This window comes from Salvelinus namaycush, chromosome 10, assembly GCF_016432855.1.
Source record: "Salvelinus namaycush isolate Seneca chromosome 10, SaNama_1.0, whole genome shotgun sequence".
Lineage (NCBI taxonomy): Eukaryota > Metazoa > Chordata > Actinopteri > Salmoniformes > Salmonidae > Salvelinus > Salvelinus namaycush.
The window spans coordinates 6,185,309-6,204,837 of NC_052316.1; the positions used below are offsets into that span (position 1 = coordinate 6,185,309).

The 19,529-nt window shown below is 44.0% G+C and overlaps 1 protein-coding gene across 1 annotated transcript; it reads left to right on the forward strand.

Moving 5' to 3' along the window:
* The first annotated feature begins 338 nt into the window (after window positions 1-338).
* Window positions 339-19,253, forward strand: plaat1 (phospholipase A and acyltransferase 1). Its single transcript, XM_039003057.1, has 4 exons — window positions 339-344; window positions 17,947-18,085; window positions 18,415-18,683; window positions 19,152-19,253. Exons 1-4 carry the CDS (start codon window positions 339-341, stop codon window positions 19,251-19,253), a joined length of 516 nt encoding a protein of 171 aa, XP_038858985.1.
* Window positions 19,254-19,529: the final 276 nt, after the last annotated feature.

Below are 19,529 nucleotides of genomic sequence, written 5' to 3' on the forward strand. Positions count from 1 at the left end.
GTATATTAATATGATCAAATTTCTATTGTTTTTTTATCATTCTTGTTGAAAATTGTGTTTATCCGTTCAGTTAGTGATTTTTGTATTTCGATTATTGTGTTCTGTGTCTTATTTTGTCTCTAGCTAACTATTAACAAGCTAACTAGTAAGGTGGCTAGCAATTAGCCAACGCCCCCCTCCCTTACCAACCATCGCACTGTTTTACACAAGGTGCTTGCAAGAGCTGCCAAAGATAACAGTAACGGATGTACATCGTCTGGCCAAGACAAGTAGCAAAGCACCGACCTCCAAGTTGGAAAAATAATTCAAACTTTATGTTTCCAGTTACCTTTTCAACTATGAAGGTAAGTGTAGCCAAGTTGCCTACCAGACCAGACAAGGACGTTTACTCAAAGCTGTAACGCAGTTTAAGATATGCCTTTTACAGTAGCTAGCTAACATTATGATTGCTCATTAATTTTTTATTCAAAACAGTTTCGAACAAGGACAAAGTGACAGGAGAGGTCAGCATAAGGGCTTGCTGCTACAGGTCCATGAGGAAAAATGAGAAACCACACAGTTTGAGTGTAGGGTGAAAAGTCAGCTGTTTGTGACACACTACATGTCAGTTGCCTAGTCCTAGACTAAGAAGTTCCTGTCAATGGAGATCTGCATTAAAATGCATTGCTTAGTCTAGGACTAGGCTTAACCCATGTCTATGAAACCATTCTTAGTGTAGTAATTGTTCAGTCGTCTTCCTTGCTGTTTCTGTAAGCTCTGCTATGTTGGGCGCATTAGATTAAATGTAAACAATTTAAATTGTTCTACCCGTATGTAACGGCTTTCTTCCTGGGATGAAGGAGAGGACCAAAATGCAGCGCAGTTAGTGTTCAACATGTTTAATTTAACGAACTGTGAACACTTACAACAATACAAAACAACAAACGTGAAAACCGAGACAGTCCTATCTGGTGCAGAACACAAACACAGAGACAGGAAACAACCACCCACAATCCCCAACACAAAACAAGCCACCTATATATGATTCTCAATCAGGGACAACGATTGACAGCTGCCTCTGATTGAGAACCATATTAGGCTGAACACAGAAACAGACAAACTAGACACACAACATAGAATGCCCACCCCAACTCACGCCCTGACCATACTAAACAAATACAAAAACAAGGGAAAACAGGTCAGGAACGTGACAGAACCCCCCCCCTCAAGGTGCGAACTCCGGGCGCACCCCTAAAACTCAAGGGGAGGGTCTGGGTGGGCATCTGTCCGCGGTGGCGGCTCCGGCGCAGGACGAGGACACCACTCCACCATTGTCTTTGTCCCCCTCCTTAGCGTCCTTTGAGTGGCGACCCTGCCCCCGACCCTGGTCTAGGAACCTTCCCAAAGGTCCCTCCTAAATAGAGGAGATAACTCAGGACAGAGAGGTAGCTCAGGACAGAGAGGTAGCTCAGGACAGAGAGGTAGCTCAGGACAGAGAGGTAGCTCAGGACAGAGAGGTAGCTCAGGACAGAGGGGCAACTCCGGACTGAAGGGCAGCTCCGGACAGAGGGGCAGCTCTGGACTGAAGGGCAGCTCCGGACTAATGGCAGCTCCGGGCTGAGGGACAGCTCATGACTGGAGGACAGCTCATGACTGGAGGGCAGCTCATGACTGAAGGGCAGCTCATGACTGGAAGGCAGCTCATGACTGGAAGGCAGCTCATGACTGGAAGGCAGCTCATGACTGAAGGGCAGCTCATGACTGAAGGGCAGCTCATGACTGGAAGGCAGCTCATGACTGGAAGGCAGCTCATGACTGGAGGGCAGCTCATGACTGGAGGGCAGCTCATGACTGGAGGGCAGCTCATGACTGGAGGGCGGCTCATGACCGGAGGGCGGCTCATGACTGGCTGGCGGCTCCGGCAGCTCCTGACTGGCTGGCGGCTCCGGCAGCTCCTGACTGGCTGGCGGCTCTGGCAGCTCCTGACTGACGGACGGCTCTAGCTGCTCCTGACTGACGAACGGCTCTGACGGCTCGGGACAAACGGGCGGCTCTAATGGCTCGAGACAGACGGATGGCTCAGATGGCGCTGGGCAGACGGATGGCTCAGATGGCGCTGGGCAGACGGATGGCTCAGATGGCGCTGGGCAGACGGATGGCTCAGATGGGGCTGGGCAGACGGATGGCTCAGATGGCGCTGGGCAGACGGATGGCTCAGATGGCGCTGGGCAGACGGATGGCTCAGATGGCGCTGGGCAGACGGATGGCTCAGACGGCGCTGGGCAGACGACCGACTCTGACCTGCTGAGGCGCACAGTAGGCCTGGTGCGTGGTGCCGGAACTGGTGGTACCGGACTGGAGACACGCACCTCAAGGCTAGTGCGGGGAGCAGGAACAGGGCACACTGGAATCTCGAGGCGCACTATTGGCCTGGTGCGTGGTACCGGAACTGGTGGTACCGGGCTGAGGGCACGCACCTCAGGGCGAGTGCGGTGAGAACGAATAGTGCGTACAGGACTCTGGAGACGCACAGGAGGCTTGGTGCGTGGTGCCGGAACTGGTGGTACTGGACAGACCGGACCGTGAAGGCGCACTGGAGGTCTTGAGAGCAGGGCTGGCACCATCCGCCCTGGCTGGATCTTCACCCTAGCCCGGCAGATGTGGGGAGCTGAGATGTTGCGCACCGGGCTAAGCACACACACCGGGGACACCGTGCGCTCCACCGCATAACACGGTGCCTGCCCGGTACGACGCCCTCTCTCTCCACTGGAAGCACGGCTGGGAGAGGACGTGCAGGGCTAGAGAGGCGCACAGGAGGCCTGGTGCGTGAGGCTGGCACAGTCTTAACCAGACGGCTAGCACGCACCTCAGGACGAGTATGGAGAGCTGTTCCCGGTGACATCAACTCCCCGACACGTTCAGTCGGGCGGATGTCGTGCCTCATGCACCAAACCAGCACCTCCCTCATAACTCTCTCCTCCAATTTCCCCATTAACTGATTGAGAACCATATTAGGCTGAACACAGAAACAGACAAACTAGACACACAACATAGAATGCCCACCCCAACTCACGCCCTGACCATACTAAACAAATACAAAAACAAGGGAAAACAGGTCAGGAACGTGACACCGTAATAGACAAGTTTAAACCCATATTGCTGTAATGAATTTAGTGGCTGTTGCATGTTGCGCCAGTCACTTCTGTTTGCTGGTCGTGACACATGTTGAGTGATTTTATAGTCTAATCATTTGATTTTTATAACCCCACATAGGTTGTACTGAAGCCCTCTGAGCCAGTAACAATGACACAACATCACTGTTCATGTGTTGTTGGCACTGCATTATGCAACCACACAGTTGCATTACTATTCCAGTCTGCACACTCTTCCCAGATTCCAACACCAGTCGTCCCACCTGTGCACAGCTGCACAGAGGCCGTGCAGCAGTGGCATAAACCAAGGACTATGGTATGTTTTAATAGCTATACCACATATCAACATCATATGGTTATAATCACATCATTCTGCTAAGAAATTATTTAATGAAAACTTAAATCGTTTCATGATTAGATTGAGAATAGTGCCCTTGTACTGTCGTTTTACAGGGTCTGAAACCTGGGCCCATAGTCAAAATGACCAACACCAAGCCCACCAAAAAGAGCATGGCTGAAGGAGGGATAAGGTGATTATTCCCTAATAGCCAGTATAGTAAGTATTAGCTGGTCATGTCCTATTACACTTTGACTATATAAAATTATTTCAAGTATTGTTTCAAGTACATGTTTAGATTGGCTAACCACAGCGGCTGCTTTGCTTTGCAGAAGCACACTCTACAGCGCCCTTGGACCGCTCCTTGACCTCTCAGTTCTCCAGATAGCAGAGGCATACAAGTACTTTGACCCTCTATCCAAGCCATTGATCTGCAGCATGGGGATGTCTGCTGAAAAGCTTTTATTCGACTCCCACTTTGGAAAGGTACAGGTGGGGAGCCTCCTGTCTTACCAGCAGCCTCCAATCACAATCACTCCAATCACACAATCGTTCACCATAAGGAGACGCCACCATTTCCTTCACTGCCCCAAGATGGCTACAGACTGGAGAGCAACTTTCAAGGCTGCACATTTGTGCTCAGTGAAGGAGACCAACTTCACATAGCCTCTTCAGGTGCGTTTCGCAACAGCCCATAAAATAGAGGAAACTACTAGAGAACAGAGTGCTGTCTCCGACTGGCAGGTGCTCCGGAAACCAAGACTGACCGAGTCACGGTTCCCGAGAGGCTTGCCATGTGAGAGGGCTGACATCTGCAGGCAATCTAGCTGAAAGGATCCTCAAAGGTACAGCACCAACAGCTGACATGAAGAGGGGACTGAAGTTGGAGATGGAAGCAGCCAGTGAATACTGCAAGATGCAGAATGTCAACTTCTCACCCTGTGGCCTCATCATACATCCTGACGTCCCTTGGCTTACCTCTTCTCCTGATGGTCTGGTCTACGACCCTCTCAAGCAAACACCTTTTGGCCTAGTTGAAATTAAGAACCCGAAAGTAAAGGGTTTTGTGGATTGCAAGTACGTTCACATGCATAACAGTGAACCTTCCCTGAAGAGGCAGCATGCCTACTACTGGCAAGTTCAAGGTCAGCTCTACATCACTGGGTTGGAGTGGTGTGACTTTGTTGTCTGTGCGCATGTGGACATTCTGGTCGAGAAAATACATAGAGACCCAGTGGTGTTCTCACTAATCAGAGAGATGGGTGACTGGTACTACTTACAGTTGAAGTCGGAAGTTTACATACACTTAGGTTGGAGTCATTAAAACTCGTTTTTCAACCAGTCCACACATTTCTTGTTAACAAACTATAGTTTTGGCAAGTCGGTTAGGACATCTAATTTGTGCATGACACAAGTCATTTTTCCAACAACTGTTTACAGACAGATTATTTAATTTATAATTCACTGTATCACATTTCCAGTGGGTCAGAAGTTTACATACACTAAGTTGACTGTGCCTTTAAACAGCTTGGAAAATTCCAGAAGAAAATGTCATGGCTTTAGAAGCTTCTAATAAGCTAATTGACATCATTTGAGTCAATTGAAGGTGTACCTGTGGATGTATTTCAAGGCCTACCTTCAAACTCAGTGCCTCTTTGCTTGACATCATGGGAAAATCTAAAGAAATCAGCCAAGACCTCAGAGAAACAATTTGTAGACCTCCACAAGTCTAGTTCATTCATGGGGGCAATTTCCAAACACCTGAAGGTACCACGTTCATCTGTACAAACAGTAGTACACAAGTATAAACACCATGGGACCACGCAGCCGTTATACCGCTCAGGAAGAAGACACGTTCTGTCTCCTAGAGATGAACGTACTTTGGTGCAAAAAGTGCAAATCAATCCCAGAACAACAGCAAAGGACCTTGTGAAGATGCTGGAGGAAACAGGTACAAAAGTATCTATATCCTCAGTAAAACGAGTCCTATATCGACATAACCTGAAAGGTCGCTCAGCAAGGAAGAAGCCACTGCTCCAAAACCGCCATAGAAAAGCCAGACTACGGTTTGCAACTGCACATGGGGACAAAGATCGTACTTTTTGGAGAAATGTCCTCTGGTCTGATGAAACAAAAATAGAACTGTTTGGCCATAATGACCATCATTATGTTTGGAGGGGAAAAGGGGATGCTTGCAAGCCGAAGAACACCATCCCAACCTTGAAGCATGGGGGTGGCAGCATCATGTTGTGGGGGTGCTTTGCTGCAGGAGGGACTGCAGGGGGGGGGGATTATTATGTGGATATATTGAAGCAACATCTCAAGACATCAGTCAGGAAGTTAAAGATTGGTCGCAAATGGGTCTTCCAAATGGACAATGACCCAGAGCATACTACCAAAATTGTGGCAAAATGGCTTAAGGACAACAAAGTCAAGGTATTGGAGTGGCCATCACAAAGCCCTGACCTCAATCCTATTGAAAATTTGTGGGCAGAACTGAAAAAGCGTGTGCGAGCAAGGAGGCCTACAAACCTGACTCCGTTACACCAGCTCTGTCAGGAGGAATGGGCCAAAATCCACCAAATTTATTGTGGGAAGCTTGTGGAAGGCTACCAGAAACATTTGACCCAAGTTAAGCAATTTAAAGGCAATGCTACTAAATACTAATTGAGTGTATGTAAACTTCTGACCGACTGAGAATGTGATGAAAGAAATAAAAGCTGAAATAAATCATTCACATTCGTAAAATAAAGTGGTGATCCTAACTGACCTAAGACAGGGAATTTTTACGAGGATTAAATGTCAGGTATTGTGAAAAACTGAGTTTAAATGTATTTGGCTAAGGTGTATGTAAACTTCCGACTTCAACTGTACATGGAAGTGTCACCTCCTCATTCCTCAGCTTGGCTCTCCTTGCTCGTGTGACACGGACAATATTGGCAGTTGACGGTTCGATGAGAGACCAAAAGCCCATCGGATGGTCATATGAGGCAAATCTACAATGGAAAAAACATTGATAGGATTTATTTAGTGTAACATTAAATGTAGTATCATAAATCTAAGACAGAAATGCTGGTAGCTAGAGAAAGTGGTTCCAGAAAGCAAATAGTGTAAAGTTAATGATGTAACAATACTAAGCAGGGCTAGGTTTACCTGTATCTGTGCATCTGATCCCACAAATCGCTGCAGCCCAAAACGACTTCTCGCAGTCAACTCCTCTACTTTGTTCCGTAGGTCCTCAATCTCTTACTGCATTTCTTCCCTCACAATCGAAATCAGGTCAACTGCAGTGGGCCCAGGCACTGCACAGTAGTCGTGGTCATGGTAGTTATCCATCTTTTCATTCTCTCCATCTTCAACATGGTTGTCCTCTACACATCCAGTCCTTGGTCTCTCCCTTCTTTCCGAAAACACTTGCTCTTGCTTGGATATGGTAGTTATTCCACTGGAATAGCAAAGGTACTGCTCCCTTTTTCAGACGTTGAAGCCCACTAGAAGGTTCAATGAAATCATGTGGTAAAAAGTGTCTACCGTGTGGTAGACGTTGGAGTGACTTGTGACGGTGAAGTTTTCCCTGTGAATGTTGATGATCCATTTTGCTCTTAGCTCATTATCACTGGGAAATGAGTGAAAACTCAACGAGTAGTATTTCGCTGAGGAGGTACACAACGGAACGGAGCAATATTTCATGGAGCAGACCTCTCGCCTCATAAACTTGACGTTGCTCTTCTTCATTTCCTAACGTTTAATAAAGATGCCGAACCAACTAATAATGTTAACGTTAGCACTAACGTTAGCTAGGTACTGGTAGCTAACGTTTGCTCGCTAAAGAGACAAACAAAAGACACAGAACACAATAATCGAATTACAAAAATCACTAACTGAATGGATAAACACAATTTTCAACAGGAATGATAAAAATAACGCTATAGAAATATGATTATATTAATATACTGAGGTAATGATAAAAATGAGCGACTTTGAGGCTAGTATGGCTACAATCAGGTTGACAGGATGCGATCGGCAGAGGAAGCTATGTTTCGGATAGGAAGTTGAGCAGAAGTGGGAAGTGGGATTTACTACGTTGTGCAAAAGGCCCCACCCAACTCTTTAAGTGTTGGACTATTGCAAATCCCTTCTTTGTCTACACCCATTCAACATTGTTCACACCCTCTTAAGCTTTAGCCCCACCCATCTCTTTAAGGGTTGATCCGAATGTATTAACAACAGCAGTCAAGCACCAAAGCTAACTTGCTAGCTACTTCCAGACATCTAAGTGAGAGAGAAAAGAAGAGCCTTGCTTGGGCCAAAAACATGAGCAATGGACATTAGACCAGTGGAAATCTGTCCTTTGGTCTGATGAGTACAAATGTGAGATTTTTGGTTCCAACCGCCGTGTCTTTGTGAGACACAGTGTAGGTGAACGGATGATCTCCGCATGTATGGTTCCCACCGTGGAGCATGGAGGAGGAGTTGTGATGGTGTGGGGGTGCTTTGCTGATGACACTGTCAGTGATTTATTTAGAATTCAAGGCACACTTAACCAGCATGGCTACGACAGCATTCTGCAGTGATATACCACCCTATCTGGTTTGCGCTTAATATACTATCATTTGTTTTTCAACAGGACAAAGACCAAACACACCTCCAGGCTGTGTAAGGGTTATTTGACCAAGATGGAGAGTGATGAAGTGCTGCATCAGATGGTACTGTCACACCATGATCTGTTTCACCTGTCTTTGTGATTGTCTCCACCCCCCTCCAGGTGTCGCCCGTCTTCCCCATTATCCCCTGTGTATTTATACCTGTGTTCTCTGTTTGTCTGTTGCCAGTTTGTCTTGTTTGTCAAGTCAACCAGCGTTTTTGTGTCTCAGCTCCTGCTTTTCCCAGTCTCTCTTTTTCTTACCCTTCTGGTTTGGACCCTTGCCTGTCTTGACTCTGAGCCCGCCTGTCTGACCACTCTGGCTGCCCCTGACCCTGCCTGCCGACCTGTACCTTTGCCCCACCTCTGGATTATCGACCTCTGCCTACCCTGAGCCTGCCTGCCGTCCGGTACTGTTGCCCCACCTCTGGTTTACTGACCCCTGCCTGCCATGACCTGTGTATTGCTTGCCCCAGTTGGATTATTAAACCATTGTTAATTTGACGTTGTCTGCATCTGGGTCTTACCTTCATACCTGATAGGTACTGTATATATTTTTCTCTTTGCTCTTTTCAGTATGTCTATCTCTGATAAACTACCCAGGAAAGGGCGGAAAATAGCTATATTAATATATGTAGCATTAGAAATAAGGTTCATGAAATCAATAACTTGCTAACATCAGATAACATTCATATAGGTTCTACAGCTGCACCATCGAGAGCATCCTGAGAAGAACAGAGAGGTCTACTTTCTTGGGGACCTGAATCTTGACTGGTTTTCATCAAGCTGTGCCTGTAATCTGGTTTAGGTTATTAATCAACCTACCAGGGTGTTTACAAACACTACAGGAACAAGATCATCCACATGTATTTGTCACGTTCCTGACCTGTTTTCCTTTGTCTTGTATTTATTTTAGTTGGTCAGGGCGTGAGTTGGGTGGGTTTGTCTATGGTTGATTTTCTATGTTGGGATTTTTGTGTTCGGCCTGGTATGATTCTCAATCAGAGGCAGCTGTCAATCGTTGTCCCTGATTGAGAATCATACTTAGGCAGACTGGGTTTCACGTGTGTTTTGTGGGTGTTTGTTTCCGTGTTTGTGTTTTTCACCACACGGTACTGTATAGGTTTCTGCACTTCGTTTATTTGTTTTGTAATTCAGTGTTCAGTTTTGTTATATTAAATCATTATGAACACTAACCACTCCGCGTATTGGTCCGATCCGTCTCGCCTCTCCTCGTCCGAGGAGGAGGACGAATATGAAAGCCGTTACAGTATTGATCACATTTTTACTAATACTGTAGAACTTTGTTCTAAAGCTGTATCCGTACCCATTGGATGCAGTGATCACAATATAGTGGCTATATCCAGGAAAGCCAAAGTTCCAACAGCTGGGCCTAAAATAGTGTATAAGAGAGCATACAACATATTTTGCTGTGACATTGTGGATGATGTTAAAAATATTTGTTGGTCTGATGTGATTAATGAGGAGCATCCAGACGCTGCACTTGATGAATTTATTAATTTGCTTCTTCCAATTATTGATAAATATGCACCTGTTAAGAAACTGACTGTTAGAACTGTTAAGGCTCCATGGATTGATGAGGAACTGAGAAACTGTATGGTTGAAAGAGATGGGGCAAAAGGAGTAGCTAATAAGTCTGGCTGCAAATGTGACTGAACTCAACAAAAAGAAGAAGAAACTGTATTATGAAGCCAAGATCAATGATATAAAGAATGATGGGGAAAAGTTGAGTACTTCAAATGAAATCATGGGCAGAAAGACAAATTCAACTCCAATTTTCATCGAATGAGATGGAGTATTCATCACAAAACCATAAGATTACTTAATTGGCAAAGTGGGCAAACTTAGGTAGAAAATGCCAACAACGAACAGTGAGCCATCGTATTCATGCATAAAAAAACAAATAATGAAAGAAAAGCATTGTAAGTTTGAATTCTGTAAAGTTAGTGTGGGTGGAAAATGATTGTTATCGATCAATAATGACAAAACTCCTGGCATTGACAACTTAGATGGAAAGCTACTGAGGATGGTAGCTGACTCTATAGCCACTGCTATCTGTCATATCTTTAATCTGAGCCTAGAGGAAAGTATTTGTCCAGTAACCAGTAATTGCACAGGTTGGGGTTGAGACCCAGCCAGCTGGTCTGCGCATGCTCTGAGGATGCGGCTAGGGATGCTGTCTGGGCCGGCAGCCTTGCTTGGGTTAACACGTTTAAATGTCTTACTCACGTCGGCCACGGAGAAGGAGAGGGGGGACCCGCAGTCCTTAGTAGCGGGCCACGTTGGGGGCACTGTATTATCCTCAAAGCGGGCAAAGAAGGTGTTTAGTTTGTCTGGAAGCAAAACGGTGTCCGTGACGTGGCTGGTTTTCTTTTTGTAGTCCGTGATTGCCTGTAGACCCTGCCTCATACGTCTCGTGTCTGAGCCGTTGAACTGCGACTCCACTTTGTTCCTATACCGACATTTTGCTTGTTTGATTGCATTGCGGAGGGAATAACTACATTATCATTATACTCTGCCATATTCCCAGTCCATCTTTCCATGGTTAAATGCGGTGGTTCGCGCTTTCAGATTTGCGCGAATGTCGCCATCTATACACAGTTTCTGGTTAGGGTAGGTTGTAATAGTCACATTGGGTACAACATCTCCAATGTGCTTCTTTATGAACTCACTCACTGAATCAGCGTATAAATCGATGTTATTCTCTGAGGTTGCCGGAACATTTCCCAGTCTGCGTGATCAAAACAATCTTGAAACCTGGATTCCGATTGGTCAGAACAGCGTTGAATAGTTGTTGTCATGGGAACATCCTGTTAGAGTTTCTGCCTATAGGACGGTAGTAGCAAAATGGAGTCGTGGTTGGATTTGCTGAAGGGAGGGTGGGGGAGGGCCTTGTATGCATTGCGGAAGTTAGAGTTGCAGTGATCCAGTGTATTACCCGCATGAGTGCTACAATCAATATGCTGGTAGAATTTAGGTAGCTTTGCTCTCAAATTTGCTTTGTTAAAATCCCCAGCTACAATAAATGAAGCCTCCGGATATATGGTTTCCAGATTGCATAGAGTCCAGTGAAGTTCCTTAAGGGCCGTCGTGGTATTGGTTTGAGGGGGGATATACACGGCTGTGACAATCACAGACGAGAATTATTTTTGGAGATAATACGGTCAGCATTTGATTGTAAGGAATTCTAGGTGAGGTAAACAAAAGGACTTCAGTTCCTGTATGTTGTTGAGTCGTTAATCATGAAGCATACAGCGCCGCCCTTCTTCTTCCCAGAGAGATGTTTATTTCTGTTGGCGCGACGCATGAAGAATCCCGGTGGCTGTACAGACTCCGACAACATATCCTGAGAGAGCCATGTTTCCGTGAAACAGAGAATGTTATAATCTTTGATGTCTCTCTGGAAAGAAACCCTTGCCCTAATTTCGTCTACCTTGTCTAGAGACTGGACATTGGTGAGTAATATACTCGGAAGTGGTGGGTGGTGTGCACGCCTTTGAAGTCTGACCAGGAGGCCGCTACGTCTACCTCTTCTGCGGCGATATTGTTTTGGGTCGGCCTCTGGGATTAGATCCAATGTCCTGGGTGGTGGTGCGAACAAAGTATCCACTTCGGGAAAGTTGTATTCCTGGTTGTAATGTTGGTAAGTTGACGTCGCTCTGATATCCAATAGTTCTTCCCGGCTGTATGAAATAACACTTAAGATGTTCTGGGCTAACAATGTAAGAAATAATACATAAAATTTAAAAGAAAATGCATAGTTTCCTAAGGACTAGAAGCGAGGCGACCATCTGTCGGCGCCATCTTGCTTGTGGTTGAAATACTGTCTGCTTGCATACAGTGTCAAAGATAACGCATTACACAGGCTTTGCATTTTCTCAAGAGATGCTGAAAGAAATCAATTCTATTTCTCCACTGCTGTTCCAGAGACAAAATTATATCATTTTACTGCAAGAAATGCATAATTCTGCAGAAGTTAATATTACGCTACATGTGAGAGGTTATAGGCCTACAGTCAGTGTCCAGATTTCAGTTACTATTCAATTTAGGAATATCCTGTTTATTCATGGTTACAGATATACTCATGAGCAGGATATCAAAGTTGCATGTTAACAGATTATCCCGAATAAGACCTTACGTGGGATATGAGTTACTATCTGGAATACTGTAAATGCTAGCTAGCAGGCATTCAGGGTGGCAGGTAGCCTAGTGGTTAGAGCTAGTAACCGAAAGGTTGCTAGATCGAATCCCCGAGCTGACAAGGTTAAAATATGTTGTTCTGCCACTGAACCAGGCAGTTAACACACTAGGCTGTCATTGTAAATAAGAATTTGTTCTTAACTGACTTGCCTAGTTAAATAAAGGATAAATCAAAAATAAAATTAAAATGCCCACGGGTAACATTGCATCTGTCATTTAGTAGCCTACCATAACAAGTTTTGCCCAATACCACTGACTACATGAAATAGCCTAAATAAAATAAATACAGACAGGTAGGCTAGATACTGCCCTCCTGGGAAAAAATGAATGTATCATTTAAGAAAATGGTCTATTGGAATTATATTACAGCTTATTCAAAACAGACCTCATTATAATTCATAACATAAAAAAATATTCAAGACTTATGTGCATAATTTCCATGCCAGTGATGATAATTTGTTGCAGGAATGGTCAGTCATCTAACTACATAATATCAAAGCATTCTTTATTGATACACCATGAATGAACACTGTCAGTGCTGCTATGGAAGGGACAGCCTTCTAGCATCAGTGAACTGTGGCAGTAACCCGGCGGCTGTCATCATCTGTCAAAGTTGATACCATACCACGACGTATGCACATGAAACACTACCTACCTCCAGGACCTCAAGCAGCGCTTCAATTTTCACCAAGCAATCAGAGGGACTCTAATCCGAATAAGTTAGATTTTCTCTCAGATAACCGACCATCACAAGGACTTGGATTGAATTATTTTGCTCATCTGACTTTCAAAACGTGCGGCTATAAATCATGGAGCACTAAAATGGAGAGGAAGAAAAAGGTGTTCGTGTTCGAGTAAGTATTACTTCTTTGTTTTTGTATACAGTTGAATAGTATTCTGAAGTTATAATAAAGTAACACACATTTAGGCTATAGGACCTACATTGAATTATGTCAAGTATAATTTAATTTGAAGTACACAAATATTTATGTGATCATTTTGTAAATAACATTACTAAACATGGTTTAATGTTCCACCACATAGCTTCAGACTTATGAATTAATGATAACATTGATACACACACATAGCTCTCCCAGGATGATATAGATTTCATCACATGTCAGGTGTACTCAGAGATACTGTGTGGCAGAATACAAATGAATGGACATTTTATCTTCCCTTTACATGTATTGGACTATATTGTCTCTAGTTTTACAATGCCCTCACATATATGTTCTTGAACTATGACTTTGACACTCATTATAAATGCTTCCTAACCATTTATATATGTTTTTTTTCCAATGTCAAAGTCTGATTATTTTCAGTGGTGACAAACAATTTTTCTGTCAGTTTCTCTATTATGTAGGTGCTATTGTGACTGTGCGTGGCACAAGAGCTTGTGTGTATTGTCTCTGTGTGTATGAGTGTGACCTTACCCACTACATTGTACCCTGTTCTCCAGCACTTTCTCTCTCTCTCTCTCTCTCTGTGAAATTAGATCACCTACCATGATCGAAGAATATTACCACAAAGAAACATCAAAATTCAAGTACATTTTATCGTCTCTCTCCTTTCCTTTTTTATTGATTGAACATATTTTTCAGAGAATAGTTGTTACGAAAATACCATTCGGGTATGGCACAGATATGCATAGTAGGAATGCAGTCAATAGCAGAAGGATAACTATAGCAGTGTTTCCCAACCTTGAGTACCTCCAACAGTACACGTGTTTATTATAGCCCTGGACAAAACACACCTCATTCAGCTCATTGAGGGCTTGATGATTATTGTGACAAGTTGAATCAGGTGTGCTTGTCCATTGTTACAATACAAATGTGTACTGTTTGTGGTACTCGAGGACCAGGGTTGGGAAACACTGAACTATAGGGTCTACTCTCAAACAGATGGTGATGGGGGGTGACATGGTTTCATCCATGTTTCTTCTTTCAGAATTTGTGGAAGCATGATGTGGGATGGATAGAAAAAGTGCAACCTCTACTGTGAGTAACGTTTTGTGTGCGAAAGTTTCTTATTTTCACCTCAATTGTCTTTGGCATGATTAATATGTATAGGCCTATATCTACTGTATGTCTATGACACTGTTGACCTTCATCTTAGCTACTGTATATGGGGCATGTTGGGAGATAGACCCTTATATGGATGGGAACATTTTGCTATTAGGATTTAATTTTCTTTAAATACAATTATTATTGTTATTATTTTTATTATTAAATGTCTAACTAATTCCCTTGAGGACTGACTTAGTTTAAATTATCTGTCTGTAGAGTGTGCAACTGCCATTCTCAACACAAAGTCTAGAAATTAGAAAACTATTTGTGATTCATTAAAATAAGTAAATACATGTGCACTCACCGATGGTTAAGTTTATTTTAAACTTAAACCAGTAGCAGTAGTCACAGACACTGATGTGCTTTAGGGTATAACTTTTGTCAGTGTACATGGTCCTCTGGTGATATAGAGGTTAACCCAGGCCCTGTGTGTCCCCAGGTGCTCTCATTTGCGGACTTCTGCAACCGTAAAAGCCTTGGGTTCATGCATGTTAACCTCAGAAGCCTCCTCCCTAAGTTTGCTTTATTCACTGCTTTAGCACACTCCGCCAACCCTGATGTCCTAACTGTGTCTGCATCCTGGCTTAGGAAGGCCACCAAAAAATCTGAAATTTCCATCCCCAAATACAACATTTTCCGTCAAGACAGAACTGCTAAAGGGGGCGGAAATGCAATCTACTGTAGAGATAGCCTGCATAGATCTGTCATACTATCCAGGTCTATGCCCAAACAGTTCGAGCTACTACTTTTAAAGATCCATCTCGCCAGAAATAAGTCCCTCACTGTTGCCGCTTGTTATAGATCCCCATCAGCTCCCAGCTGTGTCCTGGACACCATATGTGAATTGATCGCCCCCCATCTATCTTCAGAGTTTGTACTGCTAGGTAACCTAAATTGGGATATGCTTAACACCCCGGCCATCCTACAATCTAAGCTAGATGCCCTCAATCTCACACAATTATCAAAGAACCTACCAGGTACAACCCCAAATCCGTAAACATGGGCACGCTCATAGATATCATTCTGACCAACTTTCCCTCTAAATACACCTCTGTTGTCTTCAACCAGGATCTCAGCGATCATTGCCTGCGTCTGTTATGGGTCCGCGGTCAAACGACCACCCCTATTCACTGTCAAACGCTCCCTAAAACACTTCAGCGAGCAGGCCTTTCTAATCAACCTGGCCCGGGTATCCTGGAAGGATATTGACCTCATCCCATCGGTAGAGGATGCTTGGTTGTGCTTTAAAAGTGCTTTCCTCAACATCTTAAATAAGCATGCCCCTTTCAAAAAATGTAGAACTAAGGACAGATATAGCCCTTGGTTCACTCCAGACTTGACTGCCCTTGACCAGCACAAAAACACCCTGTGGCATACTGCACTAGTATCAAATAGTCCCTGCAATATGCAACTTTTCAGGGAAGTCAGGAACCAATACACACAGTCAGTTTGAAAAAGCTAGCCTTTGCTTTCCTAACAGAAATTTGCATCCTGCAGCACTAATTCCAAAAGGTTTTGGGACACTGTAAAAACCATGGAGAATAAGAGTACCTCCTCCCAGCCGCCAACTGCACTGAGACAAGGAAACACTGTCACCATTGATAAATCCACAATAATCGAGAATTTCAAGAAGCATTTCTCTACGGCTGGCCATGCTTTCCACCTGGCTACCCCAACCCCGGACAACAGCTCTGCACCCCTCGCAGCAACTGCATGAAATGCATGCTCTTCAACCGATCGCTACCCGCACCCGCCCGCCTAGCATCACTACTCTGGATGGTTCTAATTTAGAATAGGTGGACAACTATAAACACCTAGGTGTCTGGCTAGACTAAAGTCTCCTTCCAGACTCACATTAAGCATCTCCAATCCAAAGTTAAATCTAGAATCGGCTTCCTATTTCACAACAAAGCCTCCTTCTGTCAGGACCCGGTTACGAACTCAGGTCTCCGGTGAGAGAAACAGTCACTTATCAAACTGAGCCACTAATAGTCGGCAGAACCCAGAAGATGAGGCAGACACAGCAGTACTTGAGACGGTGTTTTAATAAAGTAAAAAGGAAAGTACTTCAGGCAAAAAATATAAATCCACAACGTCAAAAGTAATTCCAAGAGAAAAAAGGTATATCCTCCAAGTCACAAGGTATATCCACAAAAGTGGTAAGCACAGCAGGGAAAAAACCTCAAAAGAAAAATCAAAGAAAATAAATGAGAACAAAAACAGAGTACCTCAAGAGAATCAGCATGGCTGGGTGCTAACATTCAAACACAGAGCAAAGAACTGAGGAAAACTAAGGGTTTAAATACATACAAGGGAAACGAGGCACAGGTGAAAATAATAACTGGAAATAAGGGAAAACAAAAGGGTCAAAAAAGCCCAATGGGGGCATCTAGTGACCAAAACCGGAATAATCCTGGCCAAATCCTGACACCTTCACTCATGCTGCCAAACATACCCTCGTAAAACTGACTATCCTATCGATCCTTGACTTCGGCGATGTCATTTACAAAATAGCCTCCAACACTCTACTCAGCAAATTGGATGCAGTCTCTCACAATGCCATCCGTTTTGTCACCAAAGCCCCATATACTACCCATCACTGTGACCTGCATGCTCTCGTTGGCTGGTCCTCGCTACATATTCGTCGCCAAACCCATTGGCTCCAGGTCATCTATAAGTCTTTGCTAGGTATAGCACCGCCTTATCTCAGCTCACTGGTTACCATAGCAGCACCCACTCGTAGCACGTGCTAGAGCAGGTATATTTCACTGGTCACCCCCAAAGCCAACACCTCCTTTGGCCGCCTTTCCTTCCAGTTCTCTGCTGCCAATGACTGGAACGAATTGCAAAAATCACTGAAGTTGGAGACATATCTCCCTCACTAACTTTAAGCGTCAGCTGTCAGAGCAGCTTACCGATCGCTGCAGCTGTACACAGCCCATCTGTAAATAGCTCATCCAACCAACTACCTACCTCATCCCCATATTTGTTTTTCTGCTCTTTTGCATACCAGTATTTCTACTTGCACATCCTCATCTGCACATATATCACTCCAGTGTAATTTTTAAAAATTGTAATTACTTCACTATTGGCCTATTTATTGCTATTTATTGCTTTACCTCCTTACTTCATTTGCACACACTGTATACAGATTTTTCTATTGTGTTGTTGACTGTACGTTTGTTTATCCCATGTGTAACTCTGTGTCGTTGTTTTCAACTGGCCTACCTGATTAAATAAAGGTGAAATAAAATAAAATAAATATACGTCTTTGTGACCTCAGAGTACATGAATATTGTATTCAGGGAGAAAGGGGTTACTCTCCTCATTGAACTTCATTGAACCCATAGTGATAGGAGAGAGTTTGATGGTTAAATTAGCAGCGGTGACCTTAGCCCCTTACACATGTGGAGAGAGGTTGTGGTTTGTAAACCATTTGAGCGGTTTTCGATACTAAATAATAGTATGTTGATTGTAAATGGAGGCAATATCCTACATTGTTGATCATGTGTGTAAATCTTCTGACATCACTTCCTTTCCCTATAGATGGCCTCTAATGACCCCAACCCTCTTGACCCCCCTGGGACCCCCCAGCCTGGTGACCTCATTGAGATCTTCAGACCGGCCTATCAGCACTGGGCTCTGTACCTGGGAGATGGTTATATCATCAACTTGACACCTGTTGGTCAGTGAAAGCAGTATGGACATGAGGGCAAATCCAAGCTTGAGTTAGGATATGTTGTATGTGTGTCGTATTGGTGTTTTATGTATCGTATTTGATCTTACAGAATGTGAACGCTTTCAAATGCACTAACTTGCTCAAAACATTTGAGTTAAAAAAAAACACACGTATAACATGTCAACACCCCTTTGTGAATGTATTCAGCATTGTGACAGGGTGGGATTCACTCAAATCCACATTTATCCATGCAAGTTTGAATGAATTCCAACCCACTCAATAACCATAATAATGCTATCCTTTCACACCCATTTAATATTGTATCCCTCCTGTAGATGAGAGTCAGGCTGCAGCCATCTCCAGTGTGAAGTCAGTGTTCAGTCGGAAGGCAGTGGTCCGAATGCAGCTTCTAAAGGAAGTGGTTGGAGACGACTCGTACCGGGTCAACAACAAATACGACGACGACCGCACTCCATTGCCCGTCGATGACATCATTCAGCGATCTCAAGACCTCATTGGCCAGGAGGTGTCTTATGACTTGTTGGGCAGTAACTGCGAGCACTTTGTCACCTTGCTGCGCTACGGGGAGGGGGTATCTGAGCAGGTCTCTCTCAATCCTTCTCTCTCTCTTTCTCGCACTCTTCCTGTCTCTATCTTCCTGTGTATGCTCTGTATTCTCTCTCTCAGTGTCTTCGCTGATGCCCAATCCCAAATCGATACCCAGCCACTCTCCATAGGTTTCAGTGTACAATCATGATTTGATAATATTTTACCGGCATTATACCTTCTTACAGGGCAGGTAGAGTTTCCACTATATTTCACATACTTATATAATCCTCTCAGATTTACATGCATAAGTGCCTAGGTGACAATTTGGATATTTGGCATTACTCTCTCTTTTTTTCTGATGTATAAAATGCCATTCTAGCCCTCATCACTACTTGAAATCTATATATTGTGGTATAAGCCACCATGTTGTCTCCCTTTCCACCACCATACACTTATAATTTCATGATACTATATTAGATGTTATTGTATTCAAGTTACAATTGTGTTTTTCCCACGTCCACAGGCCACACGGGCCATTGGAGCTATCAGTTTGGTGACGGCTGCAGCAAGTGCCTTCTCTGTTCTTGGACTTATCAACACACGCTCCAGAAACAGACCCTTCTGAAGCCCCTCAACAACAGCAGCACTGTCCTGTGCTACTACCGTTCTGGGAAACAATCTTCTTTTGGTTAAGAGGATAGATGGATACTCATCTTTACCCACTGTCATAAAACATGGATGCAATGACCTTTTGTATCATAATTTGTATTGAAGGCCAAGCAGACAAAGTACTGTATACAGTAGAGATGTTGCCAACATTACAATTAATGCAGTATCTTGCTGGAGATACACATTTGGAGATGTTCAAAGGATTGGTTGTGTGAAAATGAAGTTAAAATGA

Bases quoted from the DNA above. Each gene is read 5' to 3' on its own strand.
- plaat1 (XM_039003057.1), top strand. The intron at 18,086-18,414 runs GTCAGTGAAAGC...TCCCTCCTGTAG, and splicing joins CATCAACTTGACACCTGTTG to ATGAGAGTCAGGCTGCAGCC. The intron at 18,684-19,151 runs GTCTCTCTCAAT...CCACGTCCACAG, and splicing joins GGGAGGGGGTATCTGAGCAG to GCCACACGGGCCATTGGAGC.